We start from the raw sequence: 16,673 nt of genomic DNA on the forward strand, positions 1-16,673 counted from the left end.
ATTACCATACAGCCCTGCCGCCAAGCTCACCTGCTCATACTATCTCAATGCCGCCGTCGTTGACTACACTGGAAAAGATGGCTCCACCTGAGAAGCCGGCACAGACTCAAATCCTTCCTCGTTCAGGCCAGGGAAGTCAGAAAGTACCAAACCCGCAGCCAGCTCCGCCGGATACGGACCGCGAGCCTGATGTGGATGTCCAAACCAATCCTGAAAGCGGAGACACCATCCCAGACACGGATGACCTGGACGATAACTACGCGGCTCTTACTGATGAGCCGGAGGACAAGATTGCTGAATACCACTGGGAAGACCTACAAGAGCGCTACCATAACAAAATGAAAGAGCTTACTGCCAGAGAAGCTGCTATCTTCACAGAGTTCAATCAGCTTTGCGAAGTATGTTTCTGTCTTATCCAAGTCTTCGCTAAGCTGACCGATCAGTTCTTCGCGTGTTGGGCCGCAACATCGCAGATACATGAAGTCGACCGTAGTTTTAAGCGCCTGAAGACCCAGGTAACGTTCGTTCAGCACGAAGAACTTGAGCTTGAACAGAAGCGGGAGCATTGTATGTATCCAACGGGAGTTTCGACCGGCGAAATGCTTCACTAATCCTCATACAGACATCAAAGTAGTCGAGGCTTTCAAGAGTGCGCTTCAACTGTTAGGAGCTTAGAGTGGTCCATCAGTGACCGTTCTCTCAGCTGTGACTAAGCTATTGTACGAGTCTCACACCTGCAAAGCTACCGCTGCAGCTCGGAACAACGACGATCAGTCTCAACATCCGACTCGGCGCCTCGAGGGTGCTGTCAAGCAGTCTCAGCCACGACCCACTGATAGACAGTCACACGTGTGCAAAGCAGCCGAAACTTCATATGAAGCTTACGACTTCCACAGCGCACGCTGTACGATGCAATGACTGAAGCAAACCCGTCAGAGACACATTGTACGGGTTTGAAAGCGTTCAAGCGTTGATTCTATGTATGCAAGATACCCTGCAATCATTGCTCCGCTACGGGCAGGACAGAATCCCTCACAACCCAAGCCCAGCAGATCCGGATTCTAAGCCGTCCGCATGACATTGGTCAGGTATGTATAAATATTCCACATATCAGATACTTCCACGGCCCTTCTATGACCTTGTTCTATCGACTCTGAAGCCATTAATCAGCGCCCAAGGATCCAAAGTAGGCAAGGGTTGGGTATCTTCGCTCTTACAATAACGGATTCTCTTTATACTCCGGTACATCGCCATTCGCCTCCGGCTTGCCCTTCTTCACCTGCGTCTCGCCGTCGATGCCGTTGGGCACATCAACATCGTCCTGCTCAGCAAGGAACTTCTCAGCTTCGAGCGCTGCCATGCAGCCAGAGCCTATCATCTTCGTCAGTACCCACCCGAAAACGACTGGCAGTCGGTGAGTAACACACCTGCTGAGGTAATAGCCTGCCGATACTTCTTGTCTTGCACATCGCCCGCCGCGAAGACACCGGGCACACTCGTCTCTGTCGTTCCGGGTGTGGTGATAAGATACCCATCCTCGTCCATCTTCAGCTGGTTGTTGAAGAGGTGAGTTGCAGGCTCGTGCCCAACAGCGTAGAACAAACCGTTCGCCGGAATCTCCTCAGTTTTGCCGGTCCTACTGTTCTTGATGACGAGACTCCTCATCAGACCTCTTGGACCCTCATCGCCCTTAACCTCCACACCTTGTGTGTTGTACTGAACTTCTATCTTCGGGTTCGACGACAAGCGCCGCGCATTCGCCTTGCTCGCGCGCAGCACATCTCGCCGCACCAGCACGGTCACCTTGCTCGCCTTCTTTGCAAGATATGACGCCTCCTCCACCGCGCTATCGCCGCCACCGATCACCACTAGCGGCTTCTCTCGGAAGATCGGCAATGAGCCATCGCATACCGCGCAAGCTGACACACCATTGCCCCAATACTTTTCTTCACCTGCCAGGTCCAGTCTTCTTGCCTTCGCTCCCGTGGCGATTACGATCGCATCAGCGGTGTGCGTCTCCTCCTCCAAAGTCTCCTCGTCACCCATAGGATGCAGCCAGTACTTGAAGGGCCGCTTGCTCAGGTCCACCTTGCCGACCGTTTGGCTTACGATCTCGGTGCCGCAGGCCTCACTCTGGGCGCGCATGTTGTCCATGAGCTCCGAGCCCTTGATGTATTTATACCCGGGGTAGTTTTCGACTTCGTCGGTGGTGGTCAACTGTCCACCGGCGGCTATGCCTAGCGCGAGGAAACCTTCGTATAGGATGGGTTGGAGGTCGGCGCGGGAGGCGTAGATGGCGGCAGTGTGGCCTGCTGGGCCGGAGCCGATGATGACAAGTTTGCGGTGCATGCTACGCGTTTGCTGGGCCGCAGTGGCCGGCGTGGCGGTGATGGTCGCGCTGCTGGCTGGGTTCGCAGGACTTGGGCGGTAGAGGGATGAGGCGGCTACGAAAGGAATCGATACGCTTGATCTCAGTGGCCTCGCGGCACGGAAGGCTCGTGAAAACAGCTTGGCGATGGGTGATATGCGTGGGCCTCGGTGGAAGTTTTATGAGGAGGAACCGTGGAATAGTGATATTTCTCACGGCGCCACCAATATCTGTTCTTCCAGCAATGAATAGAATAGAGATCGCTCAGCACCTCGTGTCAGCGCTGCGCCGATCAGACCGACAGTGTTCCGAACCTTCCAAAGGCCGTGTCGCAAATGCTGAGAAGAGAATGGCGACAAGTGATTTCTAACCTGATCTCGTGTGTCCAGAACATTTCCGCCAGCGCGGTATGGCATCATGCCAGGGCCAATCGCAGCAAGCCGCAAGGGCCCGCTCCCGTAGCTCCGGAAATACTTTCTCGGGCATGTTTTCGACAGCGAGCCGCTTCGCTCAAACGTCTTGACCAGCCTTATGGCAGCCACGGTTCGACATTCATACCGCTGTCTCGCAGCCGGGCAGGCGATTTGCGTGTGTCTAAACCTCATATCACCACAGTGTGATTGATTTCCTGCTTAAAGGTAACAGGCTGTGGGCGAACGTGCAGCCAAAGCGTAGCTAAAGCCTAACCTCCAAATGCGGTCTACCTATGGCAACCACGACATGACACTCGAACTCCAAGAGTCACTTCGCCAGCATGCGGATGGAGCTGGCCGACAATCTTGATGAAGGAAAATGCAGGACCAAGAAGTATGACGCTCCGAACTGTCGTACAGGCTCCTGGCATGCAGCTCGACCAGTAATCCAAAGGTCACAGCGATGCTTCTGCTGTTCGACAGCAGAGACGGCAGTTTCTTCAGTATCTGCAGATTTCACGTTCAACGATTCAGGCAAGTCGTGATAGTGGACTCGGGTCTTCAGAAATGGTCGTTGAAGAATTTGTTCAGGTCGGCTCGAGATTGCGGAACTCACGCGTAGCGTAGAACGCCATTAAAGGGAATGACTTCGACGCAGTATTTGCCCTTTACGAAGACTGTACATCTATTACACCTCTGGAAAGTCAGTTGTAATAGATGCTTCTTACACTGCAATACAGAGCCGTCGACAGTAATCATATCGGAGCGTCTGTGCCGGCGGAGCCGGTCGAATAGGAGAGCGCAAAGCTCACCTCAAAGCCCGAGCGCATGCCAATTTCCTCATCACGGGAGAGACCGTTAGCGAAGCCTAACAACATCTCTTGCCAGTACATTTTGGGCAAAGTCCAGATGAGCATCAGCCGGTAACGTGGCTATGATTACGGGATGGCGTTGTGTAGGGCCCAAGGTAGGAGCATCGCGCGCGTACGCCTCTTTCAACAAGCCTTTCTCCTCATCTTGTTCTTCTTACAGTCTTCCTTGCTCGCTAGTGCTTGCACGTCGACTACAGTCGCTCTTTTGACATTGACGCGTTACCGCTTCACTCTTTCAGCGGTTGCAGGTCGTCAACCCACGTTCATTCAAAATGCAGTCGTTCTTTACTATCACAACACTGGCCGCGGGTCTATTTGCTTCATCCGTCAGCGCTGGCAGCAACCACGGCCACAACCACAACCTACACGAAAAGAGACATGGCCATGAACACGAGCTTATGGCGCGTCAGTTCGCTACCGGCGACATCAACGCGACGTGCGGGTGCACGACGTACACAACGACCTGGTATGGTGAGCCGACGCTGGTGCAGATGGCTACGGCTACCGTCAACACCACAGTGACCATCAAGGTCTCTCCAGTTGCCGCGACTGGGCCAGTGAGCAGCAGCAGCAGCGGTAGCAGTATCGCTAGCAATGGCAGGGTCAGCGTCAGTGCGAACGCGACAACAAGCTCAAGCTTGGGGACGGCTCCAGCGCCCTCGTCGTCGCCTTCGGTTGGCTTCTTCAGCTACTCGCCCGCGTCAAGCAGCTCCTTGATCTTCAGCTACTCGCCCGCGTCAAGCAGCTCCTTGATCTTCAGCTACTCGCCCGTGTCAAGCAGCTCATTAAACTTCAGCAGCAGCTCAGTGCTGCTTAGGACGGACCCGGTCACAAGCTCCAGCTCCAGCTCTGCGGCGCCTACGACAGTCCATGTAAACAGCACAGTCTACGTCACAACCATCACCACCGGATCCGCTTCTGCGTCCTCATCCTTGCCCAATCTATCGACCGGACCTGTGTTCTCCGCCGTGTTGAGCTCTTCTGCAGCGAACTCTTCTGCACCGAGTTCTTCGGGACTTCGCTCTTCGTCTGCCGCGCCTAGCTCGTCGGCACCAATTTTCTCGTCACAACCAGCCAGCTCTTCGGCCACTCCGTCATCGTCAGCCGTACCCAGCTCGTCAGCTCCTGTATCGTCATCCCGACCGGCCAGCTCTTCGGCACCTCTGTCATCACCAGGCGCTCCAAGCTCCTCGATACCGCTGTCTTCGTCACTACCAGTGAGCGCTTCGGCACCGCCGTCATCATCGACCTCTCCAATCTCCTCAGCACCGCTTTCTTCGTCATCACGAGCGAGCTCCTCAGCACCTCTGTCATCATCAGTCGCTCCGAGCTCGTCACGCGACCCGTTATCCTCCTCCGCACCGAGCTCCTCGGCAGGCCCCTCGTCATCTTCTGCTGCGCCTAGCTCATCCGCTGCCCCTTCGTCTTCCGCTCCGGTGTTCTCCCCAGTTAGCTCCTCGTCCGCCCCGCCTTCTTCGTCGACAACGCCAAGTTCATCAGCAGCACCAAGCTCCTCCGCCGCACCAAGCTTTGCTGCCACGCCTAGCTCGTCGAGCGTCCCATCACTGTCATCTTCGTCGTTACCCTCGTCGAGCTCCTCTCCCAGCACTAGCTCGTCAGCCGTACCGTTTTCGTCTCCGGCTCCTAGCTCCACAGTTCCGAGCTCAAGCTCGAAAGCGCCGGCATCGACTTCCTCATCTTCCCAAGCCGCCTCGTCCTCTGCGACTGTTGGCAACAGCGGCTCAATCTCGCCCAACGGCAACCAATGGGTAAGTGTATAACCCTCGCAACGATCTTGGACATCACTGACTTTCCACCCAATGGTTCCAGGCTATGACATACACGCCTTACAACAATGATAGCTCGTGCAAGACAGCCGATCAAGTATCATCAGACGTTGCAGGCATTGCAGCAAAGGGCTTCACAACCCTGCGCCTATACGCCACCGACTGCTCCGGTCCCCAGAATATCGGCTCAGCCGCCAAAGCACACAACATGAACCTGATTCTCGGCGTTTACATCGACAATACTGGCATCGGCAGCAACACTGACGCTCAAGTCAGTGCCCTGCTTTCGTGGGGCTCAGGGAACTGGGGCATGGTCGAGATGGTAGTGTTCGGCAACGAAGCCCTCTTCAACGGCTGGACTACCGCTTCCGCTCTCGCCTCTGCTCTCTCCAGCACCCGCAGCAAGTTCCGTGCAGCTGGCTACAACGGTCCCGTGACTACCTGCGATACGGTGGACTCGATCAACTACAATTCTAAGACCTTGTGTCCCGTGATGGACGTGGTGACCGCCAACATCCATCCCTTCTTCGCTGAAGTCTCAGCATCTAGCGCAGGAGACTTCGTTACGCAGCAACTTTCCAACCTGGCTGGGTACTGCGGCAACACGATGCCAGCGTACAACCTCGAGACCGGCTGGCCGAGCCAGGGTAATGCCAACGGCGCGGCGGTCCCGTCTTCAGACAACCAGAAGACAGCTATCTCAAGCATTCTGTCTGCCGCTGGCCCGAACTCTGTAATGTTTTCTTACTCCAACGATATGTGGAAGGCGCCTGGTAACCTCGATGTGGAGCAATACTGGGGTTGCGCGCAGTTATTCCGCAACAACTAAAGATCGGTTTGATGCTTAATGTTTGGTCTTAATGTCTACGGCTGAGCATAAGCATGTTTGGATCCGGCGCACCTAAGGCAATTTGGGATGTACTTACTTCTCTGTGGTTTGATACCCGTGCAAACTTCGCTTCTCATTTTCAAATCTGCTTTTTCCAACCACCTTTCAAGAAGTTGCCTTTCAGAAGCCGTTACTTAGCCTACCGCTGCATCTGCGACGGCATCTTGGCTAGGACACTGACGGCTTCGTCCAAGCCAACCAGCTCATCCACACAATTGCTCGGCTACTTGTGGGAAATGTATACGGCGGGCCTGAGCGAGCGGGAGATGTTCACATCTCGCCACATTGCGCAATAACGACGTCTTGAACCGGCTTATCGTCGCGCGTCCGTACGTTTTCTATCTTCTTCACTACATCAAGGCCATCAATAACCTTGCCGAAGACGACGTGTTTATTGTTTAGGAAGGGAACCTGCGGTGAGATTAGTTGTTGGAGTGGGATAGTGAGTGCCGTATGCATGCTTACGGGCACAGTAGTGATGAAGAATTGACAGCCGTTTGTGTCAGGTCCAGAGTTCTATTGTTCGTTAGCCTCGAAAACGGAAGCAGGTATAGACAACGCCACCTTACCGCCATTGACAGCAGCCCAGGACTATCGTGTTTAAGCTTGAAGTTCTCGTCCGCGAAGCTCTTCGTTCCGTAGATGCTCGCTGAACCCGTGCCGTTGCCATTCAGAAAGTCGCCACCTTGGATCATGAAGTCCTTAATCACTCGGTGAAACTTGGCCCCCTTGTAGCCTTGCGGTACGCCGAGGTGATTCTTGGTTTCACCTGTGCAATACTGCCGGAAGTTCTCGGCCGTCCTTGGGACAATGTCTGCAAAGACTTCCATCTTGATGCGGCCGAGCGGTTCACCGCCGAGGGTGACATCGAAGAAAGTAACCGGATTCGGCGACTCCGCCATACTGCGGTCCTGGTAGGTAAAGACCGATGTACGACAAACGTGGTTTTGTCTGAGGAAGAAGTCGTAGGGGCCAGAGGAGCACGCTACCCTGAGGAAGGCAGGCAAGTAGAGATAGCCAAAAGTGCGAAGTGTTATGGCAGGGTTCAAGTTCCACGAAGACCTAAGGCCAGAGCAAGTTATGTGAATACCCTCGCAAATCGCGAATGCGATTCAATTTTGCAGATCTACACCAATATTGCATGCGTAGTGAAGAAACTCAGACGAAAGGCCAGTTGAGTTTCACTTTAACCCCACCACAGATCACCCTCACGACGCCTCCGACTGCGGCGGGGACAATGTCTCTGCAACTACACTCGGTTCCCAAAGTACGACCGAATATTGTCAGACATGGCCAGCTTCGCGGTAAAAGCTATTGACCATGTTGTCCTTACCGTTAAGAGCATTCCTAAAACGGTAGACTTCTACACCAGCCGACTCGGCATGCAACATCAAACATTCACCTCTGGAGGTGTGGAGAGGTCTCCACCACCACCATCTCCGAATCTACTGGCATCCTTGAGCTGACCATCTTTAGGCACGCGCTAGCCTTCGGTAACCAGAAGCTCAACCTTCACCTCTCCGGCAAAGAGTTCGAACCGAAGGCCGGGCACGTTCAACCTGGGAGCGAAGATCTGTGCTTCATAACGGAGCATCCCATCGAGCAGGTACAGTCTAGTTGGAAATCAGCAGGCATTGAGGTATGATGCTGAGCCGCTTGGAAAGCCTGCTCGTGACTTACGCCGGCGCTGACGGCATTCTAGCTCGTAGAAGGTGGTAACATTGTCGAGCGTACTGGTGCTCAGGGCAAGCTGAGGAGTGTCTACTGCCGTGACCCAGATGACAACCTGATAGAGTGCGTAAATTTGTCCTCGACCACGGATTGAAGCGGCTGACCGATCGTATAGGGTGTCAAACTATGTATGATCCATTGACAGCGGCAGTGCTTGCTTTCGCAAGATGTGGATTTTAGGCGCCATTCGTATGCTCGGCCAGGCTCCGCTGGAGCCACGCTGACTCACTCCATCGTACCCCTCGATGATAGCTACGGACTCCCAGCTGCCAATGACCCCTGCTGGGCTCTCTGCAAGCACAAAGTCAAATCGCTGCCAAAAGACCGGGTCAAGCAGCTTCTTGTCGTCTACAGTCTTATCGTAGATCCAGGACGATCGTACCTCATGGAAGCGAGTGACACCTGTTTGGCAAGCGAGATTGTCCATGTATACTCGGACAAGGGTTTCATTCGTAGGTACCAGCTGGTGCAAAGAGTGTATAGCCTGGCCTCCGGGGTAGTTGAGGCTCGAGATGTATAGAATGCCCATTGAAATGATGAAGGATCCAAGAACGGACGCAACGAGCGCCAGGCTCATCACTTGGTAGAGTACTGACTTTGTCCGTCTCGTCCAGATCCAACCCGCACCTCCTGCTGCCACCGCCGTGAATGCTGGGATGCTGTAGATAATGAACCGCCATTCCTTATGCGGAAGAAAGCTATAGAGCACGATGAATGCCAGTTGCGGGAGCAGAATGTCTTGGCTGGTTTGTACGACTGTAGCCAGAGGAATGCAGACCAGGTAAGTCATTGGGTTTAATAGTAGCCTTGGAAGAGCGTTGAGGAAGTAATGATGGAAAGGGCTGGTACCCCAATCGGAAGACTTGCCGAGGATGGTGTTGTAATAGAACCCAGTCCATTCAGGCCAGATTGGGAATTGCTGCCAGAAGAAGGAGTCTACGGACACTGTTGTTGCGAGTCCGATTGCCGCACCCGCAAGACCTGCCGGTATAATCTCGTTCGTGAGTGACACTCGTTGACGGACGAGGAGGTATATGGTCTCCATAGCCAGCAATATCGCGATCTCGGACCTGAAGACAATACCAGCTATTGTGAGAAGATGCAGAGCTAATCGTCTCCGTCTCACGCTGCGCTTGGACTTGGCGGCCATCGATTTGACGAGTATCAGAGCACTCAGGGCGAAGGTCGTCATCGAGAAGGCGAACATGTTCGGCAGCGTGCGCGAGGCATAGTACATGACGTGGAACTGGCTTGCTTGTAGCAATACGTACCAAATCCCGGCTATCCTACCGTAAGCCGTATCGACCGCGTACTTGACGTTATAGATCGCCGCGACGTTGCAGGCTCCCAAGATAGTTCGAACCAGTAGCTGCAAGTCCGGTTTGGAGAACGACTTAAGGAAGCGGAAGGGCATCGATGAGCCGGCCAAGACCAAAGGGCCGACGAAGGTTCGTGGAACAGATCCTGGGAAGGTCATATGGTCATACTTCGCCTCGAAGAAGGCTGACACGTCGCGCCACGGTACACCATATGTCATGATGTCGTGGGTCGCTTGCATATTGAACGATTCCTCCACCTTCGTATATGGCGAAACGAAGAGGTGGAGGAGCATCGTGACAAGGAGCACGGCTCCGAGGCCTGCATCTGTGACTGTCTCAGCGCACGTCGGGTATTCGGGAGACGACGTACTTACCTACAAGCCTGTTTGCCATCCTGGACGGTTGCCTGTTGCGTCGCCAATTAGCGCCTATCTCCAGTGCTCGCCATGTGTGGTGTTGTGAAAGCGACATGGTGATTGGCTGAAGTCGGACAAGCGAACAAACTCCGGGACAGCTTTCAAGTGCAGCGCTCACTTTCCCTCAAGGCAGGCCCGCTGCTGCTAAATCAAGTCCAACTCATAACGCTGAAAGGCGTATATCCTGAGGACATATCCAGCGCGGACAAAGATGGCGACGCTCTTCTTTAGCTTCGGCGGCTTGTTCCAAGGTAGCCTTACCTTCCCTCGACCCTACACCCTTCTGCATGCTGACTGTAGGGTACAGTCGCCGTGCTCCTTGTGAACGCGATCGCTGTCTTGTCTGAAGATCGCTTCCTTGCTCGAAGTATGCATGAATTCACATAAGGGCAAGAATGTAGGAAGCGTTGACGTGTTGCACAGTCGGATGGGGATCAACACAGAACGAGCCGGCATTCGGCGGTGTACAGGACAATACCAGCGTCAAAGCCAAGCTGATCAACCTGATCAACTCGGTTAGAACACTCATGAGAAGTATGGGCTATCACAATAATGTGCCAACATCCTGCAACAAGTGCACTGACGGACCTAGTCCCGCTCATCTTCCTAAACATCCTGATCATCATCTGGGCTATCGCATTCGGCTGAGGCGGCCGTTCACTGGCGAATAAGATACCATGGCCATAACGAGCTGCAACCGACCAAGCAAGTGCACTAGGGCCATGCATATGCAGACGCAATTGCGATAATACAGGCCAACTCAATCGCACGGCACCGAATCACAGTGAGCAAGCCGGACAGCCTCAGGGCAAGCCGAGATGGGCCTTCCAGCAACAACCCGAGCAGTATATGCTCTCCGTGCTGTAGCCGCACAATCACCACTCTGTGCATCTTCCCAAAGTCAAAGGGTGGGAGGAAGCGTCCGTTTCGCAGCAGAGCGAAATGTTACCACATAGATGACGCTATGCCCAACAACCACAGTTCACGATACTTGCGCATCCATTCCTCGCCCGACTTGGTATCAACGGGAGCCAAACAAGTCGTTACAAGGAGATCCACGCTCTCCGATTCTATAGCAGACTGAACTCAAATGGTATCATCGCGCGTCAATGCCAAATTCGCAACCGCCGGGCGCCCAGTTCCCCATAAGCCTGAGCACTTTTGCACTCAGACTCGAACATTATTCTAGCTTGCTTTTGCCGCTCCTGTAAACTGTACATCTCATCAACTCCACCAACAGAAAATGCTCGACAGCAAAGATCAGATAAATCATGCAGCATCTGCCGACTCCAATTTCGATAACGCATGATTCCTCGCATGCTCTTTCGAAGCATATTGTTGGAAGTGCTCCGTCGACATGGTCGGCATAGGCGGCACCTCTGTCGCGGCCTCGCTCATGCCCGTCCCTGTCGTCGGGCGCGTACTAGGCGCCGCACTGTGTGCTCGGCTGCTTGGTCGGCTTCCTGTGGCCTTGGAAGCCCTCGACATGCGCTTGCTCTCGCGCTTAGCCTCCGCCTCCGCCTTGACTTCCGCCGCGTGCTCCTTCTCCGCTTCGATACCGGTCTTCGTCTCCACGTGTTGCGCGGTCAGAACTTTCCGGCGGATGAAGAAGGTGCAGGCGAGTCCAACGGCAGCAAAGACGCAGTACATGATCCACATGGTGGACAGTGACTGCGCAAAGTACTGGCGTACCACGCTCTTCTCGTTCTGCGGAAGGGTGTTGATAATCCCGACGTTTGCGCCCGCGTTACCGCCTCCAAGTGCCTGCGCGAGCTGCGGGCCCAGAAGCTGAGTAAGTTGACCGGACTTCTTCCTCATCTGATTCTGGAAGACAACTTCACCAATGACGACACTACTACTGGTCGCCAGCTGGCGGACGAAGCCGAGAGTGGCGGTTGCAGTACCAATGTCTTTCGGGTTGATGTGAGCTTGCAATGCAATGATGGGTGACTGGAAGAGCGGTCCGATACCAAGACCGGCAATAATCTGGAAAATGATGATCTTTGCCCAGCCGCTCGTTGCCGACAGGTTGATGAGGAGGCCGTAACCGATCGCCATCATGAACATGCCGAAGTACATTGGCGGCAGGAAATAGCCAGTCTTCTTGATGAAGACACCCGTTCCGATACTGGTGAAGGCGAGGGAGAGCGCAGTCGGTAGAAGGTAGACACCAGAGAGAATGGGCGTCGCGCCGCGGATGGCTTGAAAGTAAAGTGGAAGGTAGTAAGATCCGGCAATGAAGACGTAGCCGTGGAAAAAGACGACCAGCAGCGTTGCAACGTTGGTGAGCTTGTTGAACAGTCTCATTGGCATGACAGGATACTTTGCGTACTTGGTCTCCCAGAATGCGAAGATGACGAAAGTGACGATGCCGAAGATGATGAGACAGAGGACCTTTGCTGAATCCCAGGGAGCCACCACACCACCATACTGTAAGCCAAACAGGAACATCAAAGTACCGCCGACGATCGTGAGCGAGCCAATCCAATCGATAGCCTTCAGTCCTTCCATAATTGGTGTCCGAGGTGTCTTGAGATCCAAGAAGAAGAACAAAATGATCAACGCAAGGCCATCAAGCGGCAGGTTGATGTAGAAGCACCATCTCCAGCTGACCTTTTCTGTGAACGCGCCGCCAATCACTGGTCCGATAGCAGAGGCGATAGCCCAAACGGCACCAATGAGGCCGTAGAAAGCACCACGACTGCGCAGGGAGAAGAGGTCGCCAATGGTGATGTTGACCAGAATGATCAGCCCACCGCCACCGATACCCTGTATCGCACGTGCAGTAATGAGCATTCCAATATTGATGGACAATGCAGCGATGAGAGATCCAATCAAGAAGATAACATTGGCCACTATAAGCATGGGTTTGCGGCCGAAGATGTCGGAGATCTTGCCCCACGACGGGATGGAGGCGGCGTTGGCGAGCAGGAAAGCAGAACCGATCCAGGTGTAGCCTGCCGTGGAGTGGAAATGCTCGCTGATGGTTGGTAGAGCGGTAGTGACAATGGTGACGTCTAGAGCCGCGAGGAAGACAGCCAGCATCAACGCCAGCATGATAACGGCAATCTTGCCCTTGGATCTCTGCACTGTAGGCTCGCCTGGTGGACCGCCTGCGTGCGGCGGTGCGCCCTTCTCTTCATCGTGCACTTGGCCCTCCTCGTCCTGTACAAGAGGCTCATCTTTTTCCACCGCAGTGTCTAAGCTTACATCACTTGATTGCGACTGGTTGTGCTGTAAAGCAGGCTCTTGCGGATATTCATGCTGATGCTGATACTGATGCTGTGTCAAACCTTCGGTGGTGGTAACATTCTCAGGCATTGCTGTAGTGGTGGTCGCGCCAGGGCCGGCTGCAGCAGCTGGCTCGTCGGCATCGACAACACCGTCTGTGAAGAGATCGTGGTCGATGGCGCCCTTCTGCAAGCCCTCGCCATGCTCGCTCGGTGTGGTCGACATGTCTGCGTTTGGGACCCTGACCGGAGTGTTCGACAGATGGCGTAACCTAAAACACGCGACGATCTTCACGAAAATCCGCCGAGTGCGCCAAACAAGGGGACGCGGGTATATATGGGGAACGTTTAGTCGCCTACAGTACTTTGATGTAGGCGGGAGAATGGCTAGGGAGTGTAGCAGTGTGATACTTGGTGAACGCCTCCGATCTGGATGAGCTTCCAGAGGGTCATCGCATGCAAGAGATCGGGTTCAGCAAAGCCCGAAACGGACATTCGGCCACTTCCCTCCCTCTCGTTAGTGGGAGAATTAATAAGACGGCAACGCTAGCCAGCCGAGCAGCCGTAATGTTCACGGAGGCTTACATGGTGCATTCACCCCTCGAGCAACGCGAAGCGCGGAACCTATTCATTCTTCTCCACAACAATGCCTGATGTTTCGTGACACGAGTCGATGTTGGGTCATTTGGTCATTTGGCTACCCACCCGGACAGTCACATCAAAAATTGTTCTCGGCAGTTGTCCTGGCGGTGCATTATTACTGCGGGCATGCATGCAAGACAATGCTAGCTGAGCTCATTCCGCTGCGGGCGAACGGTCGGCTGGGCGAACCGTTCATTCTGCCGACACGTGGAGGGTATCGATCGCTTTGGATCTCGAATCTCAGCCGTGCTTGGCCCAACCTCACTCTTGTCGTCTGTCATGTCGCCAGCCCATTGGCCATTTCTGGCCAATTAGATCAGCTACAAGGCCACAGCGGAGGCTGACAGCAGCACTGCGCCGGTGTGGCTACGAAACGTAAAATATGCCATGTCTAATTGTGATCGTTGCTATCGTCGCAAGGCAAAGTGCGACAAACTGAAACCATGCGGAAACTGCAGCAGAGCAGGTGTTCCATGTATCTACCTAGATCGTACAAAGGAGAAACGCTACAGCGCTGATCATGTGGAACGTCTTGAGCGGCGAATACTACAGGCGTAAGCAAGCTGTAGACTCTGCATGCTCTACAACCGACACTGACATGGTCTCCCGTCGAACGCAGAGAAGCGCGTAACAAGACCCTGTCAGATGAGCTCAGCAGAGCGAGAGCGGGCTCTGATACGCAAGGGTCAACTGCATCACCCGGGCTGGAACAGAGAGCAGTCGAAACCCTGTCTAAAGATATCGACGTCGTGACTGAGGTTTCATTTCTATCTACCAGTGCAGCCGGCGAACGCTTACCTTACCTGGGCTCCACCAGCGGAGTCCTGTTCGCTGATCTGATCCGTTCGAGCGTGGACGACACATTCACACGGCCAAGCCGCGGGAATCATAGCTCATCCAGCGGCGGCGTAGAGCACAAAGCCAATCACTCTACTGCTTCAAGGCCAGAACCTGCCCAGAAACTTGAGGACCTGCCACCACAACATATTGCCCAAAGGCTACTGACAGCATTCCTCGAGCATGATAACCTTGCGTATCCGTTCATCTCGCCTTTGTCCATCATTGAGACTGCGGAACGAATATATACTGAAGATGGCTACTACGCGTCCAAAGCCTCGCCGTACGAGGTCTTCGTCTTCAACATGGTCTTGGCAATCGCAAGCGCCCACGTATCGAAGTTTGACTGGCAGATGTGAGCTCAACGGTTATGTACTTGCCTACAGCGGCTGCTGACTCTCGGTGCAGGCTTTCGGGTGCTGAACTGTACCAGAGTAGAGCCTTCGCCAGGATGGATCATGTTCTGTCCCACGGAAGTGTCGAAAGTTTGCAATGTCTTCTCTTAATCTTGATCTGGCGTACAGGGAGCTCGGTGAAGGACAACTCTGCTAGCATGTGGCATACCGTTGGGATCGCAGTCCGTATGGTTCTGGAACTGGGTCTTCACCGGGAGTCGGCATACGCAATCAGGGAAACAAGCGAGCTAGACGTGACCAAATTGCAAGCGTATCGCCAACAAGAGCTGTCACGGCGGTGCTTTTGGTGTGTAGTCAGCATGGACAGGATTACGTCTAACATTCTGGGCCGACCACTTGGCATAGCGGACGAGGACATCGACGCCGCGTTGCCATCGGAAGCAAGCGATGCTTTGCTGAGTCGCCCACTTGCCTCCACTATTTCCGGCGTACAGCGCATCGCAGTCTTCAACAGGATCGTCAAATATCGCCTCTTTTGCGGCAAGCTGATAGTCAACCTTCACCGTAAGCGGTCTGCTAAGTGCTCCATCGAGGAGGCTCTTCGTTTGAGGGACGATCTTATGCGCGAGCTTGATATGTGGTAAGTCAGGCCCATGCCTAGAAACTCCGTTTCAGATTCAACAATACTGATCATCCATATGATGCTCTGCAGGTATACTGCTCTGCAGGACCTGCAATTGCCAGACACAATACCAACCAACACACGGGAGCAATCTTGCTACCTTTCACCAACTTGGTACGAAGTACTGTACGCTAATGCCACACTGATGATATGGCGGCCTTGTCCGCTTCTCGCCGATGCTCCACACGACAGACATACACTGCAGCGCATCTACGCTTCCGCAATGCACGCTATCAACACTTACGCTACTCTTCATAAGAACCGCTCGATCAACTACAGCTGGATCACCCTACAATCGGTCTTCATGGCCGGCCTGTCGTACATCTACGCTGTGTCGCGCCACGTGAGGGACAGGCACAACGCAGCTGCGGATGCCTGCCTGCTCGATAGAGACCCCAGCGCCATCGACGTTGTGAACATTACACGCGCCTGCTCCAACGTGCTAGTCGCAGTTGCGGAACGCTGGGATACACAGCGGCACTGTCATGAAGTATTCGATCGCCTTAGCGACGCAATCCTCGCGGATGTCATCAAGCTGCAAACTACCGCGGCCTTTGCTCAACAGCTGTCGCCTTCCGTGGCTAGTCCTGCCGGTGGCAACTTGTCTGCCATGACTCGAGGCAGCCCTGCAAGCTCACAGCATCCAAGCCACATCCCTCAAATGCCGTCACCTAATCAACTGAGCTACTGGAACACTGTGCAACACCAACCATCCCACGACCACGGACCTCTCGACCCGTCGCCTCTGCAAGTCGACAATGAATTTTTACACTGCTTCGATGACATTCAGCAGCTGTACAGCTCCCAACAGCTCGAAGAGCCCATTATGCACCTGTCACAGGAGTGGCGGGGCTACCTCGGAGGCAATGGGTTGCCCGATGGGTATGTCCCTACAGCTGCACAGACGCCGTTGCAAATGACAGCCAACGGTCAAGCGCCATACCATCCGCAGGCATTCGCATCTTCGTTCAATGTACCATAGCCATGACCATTCACGCCCATCCTATACATGCTCCTTCACTTGCTTCCTGTGCCACATTCACTGCCAAGGCATCTGGATCTTGAACATGCTTTCCACACTGTGCGGTATGACGTAGGCGTTCTGACGCGATTGCTCCGCGTGGCAGCTCA

General features: G+C 54.1%; 10 protein-coding genes across 10 annotated transcripts; 5 read left to right on the forward strand and 5 right to left on the reverse strand.

The window, feature by feature from the left end:
• Window positions 1-278: 278 nt before the first annotated feature.
• BAUCODRAFT_47991 (uncharacterized protein) lies at window positions 279-666 on the forward strand (the record flags this gene model as incomplete). The annotated part of the gene is made up of 3 exons (XM_007679318.1): window positions 279-398; window positions 444-567; window positions 623-666. Coding segments are annotated over 3 exons (288 nt in total), but the record flags the coding sequence as incomplete, so codon positions are not given.
• Window positions 667-912: 246 nt separating this feature from the next.
• Window positions 913-2,464, reverse strand: BAUCODRAFT_534412 (uncharacterized protein). The gene is made up of 2 exons (XM_007679631.1): window positions 1,428-2,464; window positions 913-1,371 (listed from the first exon to the last, which is right to left on the reverse strand). Exons 1-2 carry the CDS (start codon window positions 2,347-2,349, stop codon window positions 1,214-1,216), a joined length of 1,080 nt encoding a protein of 359 aa, XP_007677821.1. The 5' UTR covers window positions 2,350-2,464; the 3' UTR covers window positions 913-1,213.
• A 439-nt stretch (window positions 2,465-2,903) lies between these two features.
• On the forward strand, window positions 2,904-3,421 carry BAUCODRAFT_35282 (uncharacterized protein; the record flags this gene model as incomplete). Its single annotated transcript, XM_007679259.1, has 2 exons — window positions 2,904-3,315; window positions 3,373-3,421. The coding sequence occupies exons 1-2, from the start codon at window positions 3,123-3,125 to the stop codon at window positions 3,417-3,419; spliced, it is 240 nt and encodes a 79-aa protein (XP_007677449.1). The 5' UTR covers window positions 2,904-3,122.
• A 504-nt stretch (window positions 3,422-3,925) lies between these two features.
• Window positions 3,926-4,470, forward strand: BAUCODRAFT_149297 (uncharacterized protein; the record flags this gene model as incomplete). The annotated part of the gene is made up of 2 exons (XM_007679632.1): window positions 3,926-4,210; window positions 4,285-4,470. 2 exons carry the CDS (start codon window positions 3,926-3,928, stop codon window positions 4,468-4,470), a joined length of 471 nt encoding a protein of 156 aa, XP_007677822.1.
• A 69-nt stretch (window positions 4,471-4,539) lies between these two features.
• BAUCODRAFT_149298 (uncharacterized protein) lies at window positions 4,540-5,456 on the reverse strand (the record flags this gene model as incomplete). Its single annotated transcript, XM_007679633.1, has 2 exons — window positions 4,540-5,372; window positions 5,417-5,456. The coding sequence occupies 2 exons, from the start codon at window positions 5,454-5,456 to the stop codon at window positions 4,540-4,542; spliced, it is 873 nt and encodes a 290-aa protein (XP_007677823.1).
• Window positions 5,457-5,486: 30 nt separating this feature from the next.
• Window positions 5,487-6,269, forward strand: BAUCODRAFT_149299 (glycoside hydrolase family 17 protein; the record flags this gene model as incomplete). The annotated part of the gene is made up of 1 exon (XM_007679634.1): window positions 5,487-6,269. One exon carries the CDS (start codon window positions 5,487-5,489, stop codon window positions 6,267-6,269), a length of 783 nt encoding a protein of 260 aa, XP_007677824.1.
• A 104-nt stretch (window positions 6,270-6,373) lies between these two features.
• BAUCODRAFT_534780 (uncharacterized protein) lies at window positions 6,374-7,674 on the reverse strand. Its single transcript, XM_007679635.1, has 3 exons — window positions 6,899-7,674; window positions 6,795-6,845; window positions 6,374-6,740 (listed from the first exon to the last, which is right to left on the reverse strand). Exons 1-3 carry the CDS (start codon window positions 7,229-7,231, stop codon window positions 6,600-6,602), a joined length of 525 nt encoding a protein of 174 aa, XP_007677825.1. The 5' UTR covers window positions 7,232-7,674; the 3' UTR covers window positions 6,374-6,599.
• Window positions 7,675-8,175: 501 nt separating this feature from the next.
• BAUCODRAFT_35286 (glycosyltransferase family 22 protein) lies at window positions 8,176-10,129 on the reverse strand. The gene is made up of 2 exons (XM_007679260.1): window positions 9,758-10,129; window positions 8,176-9,704 (listed from the first exon to the last, which is right to left on the reverse strand). The coding sequence occupies exon 2, from the start codon at window positions 9,670-9,672 to the stop codon at window positions 8,185-8,187; it is 1,488 nt and encodes a 495-aa protein (XP_007677450.1). The 5' UTR covers window positions 9,673-9,704; window positions 9,758-10,129; the 3' UTR covers window positions 8,176-8,184.
• Window positions 10,130-11,064: 935 nt separating this feature from the next.
• On the reverse strand, window positions 11,065-13,720 carry BAUCODRAFT_110736 (uncharacterized protein; the record flags this gene model as incomplete). Its single annotated transcript, XM_007679636.1, has 2 exons — window positions 13,611-13,720; window positions 11,065-13,527 (listed from the first exon to the last, which is right to left on the reverse strand). Exon 2 carries the CDS (start codon window positions 13,249-13,251, stop codon window positions 11,065-11,067), a length of 2,187 nt encoding a protein of 728 aa, XP_007677826.1. The 5' UTR covers window positions 13,252-13,527; window positions 13,611-13,720.
• Window positions 13,721-14,054: 334 nt separating this feature from the next.
• Window positions 14,055-16,524, forward strand: BAUCODRAFT_25369 (uncharacterized protein; the record flags this gene model as incomplete). Its single annotated transcript, XM_007679163.1, has 4 exons — window positions 14,055-14,221; window positions 14,287-14,859; window positions 14,913-15,500; window positions 15,573-16,524. The coding sequence occupies 4 exons, from the start codon at window positions 14,055-14,057 to the stop codon at window positions 16,522-16,524; spliced, it is 2,280 nt and encodes a 759-aa protein (XP_007677353.1).
• Window positions 16,525-16,673: the final 149 nt, after the last annotated feature.

This window comes from Baudoinia panamericana (genome assembly GCF_000338955.1).
Source record: "Baudoinia panamericana UAMH 10762 unplaced genomic scaffold BAUCOscaffold_8, whole genome shotgun sequence".
Lineage (NCBI taxonomy): Eukaryota > Fungi > Ascomycota > Dothideomycetes > Mycosphaerellales > Teratosphaeriaceae > Baudoinia > Baudoinia panamericana.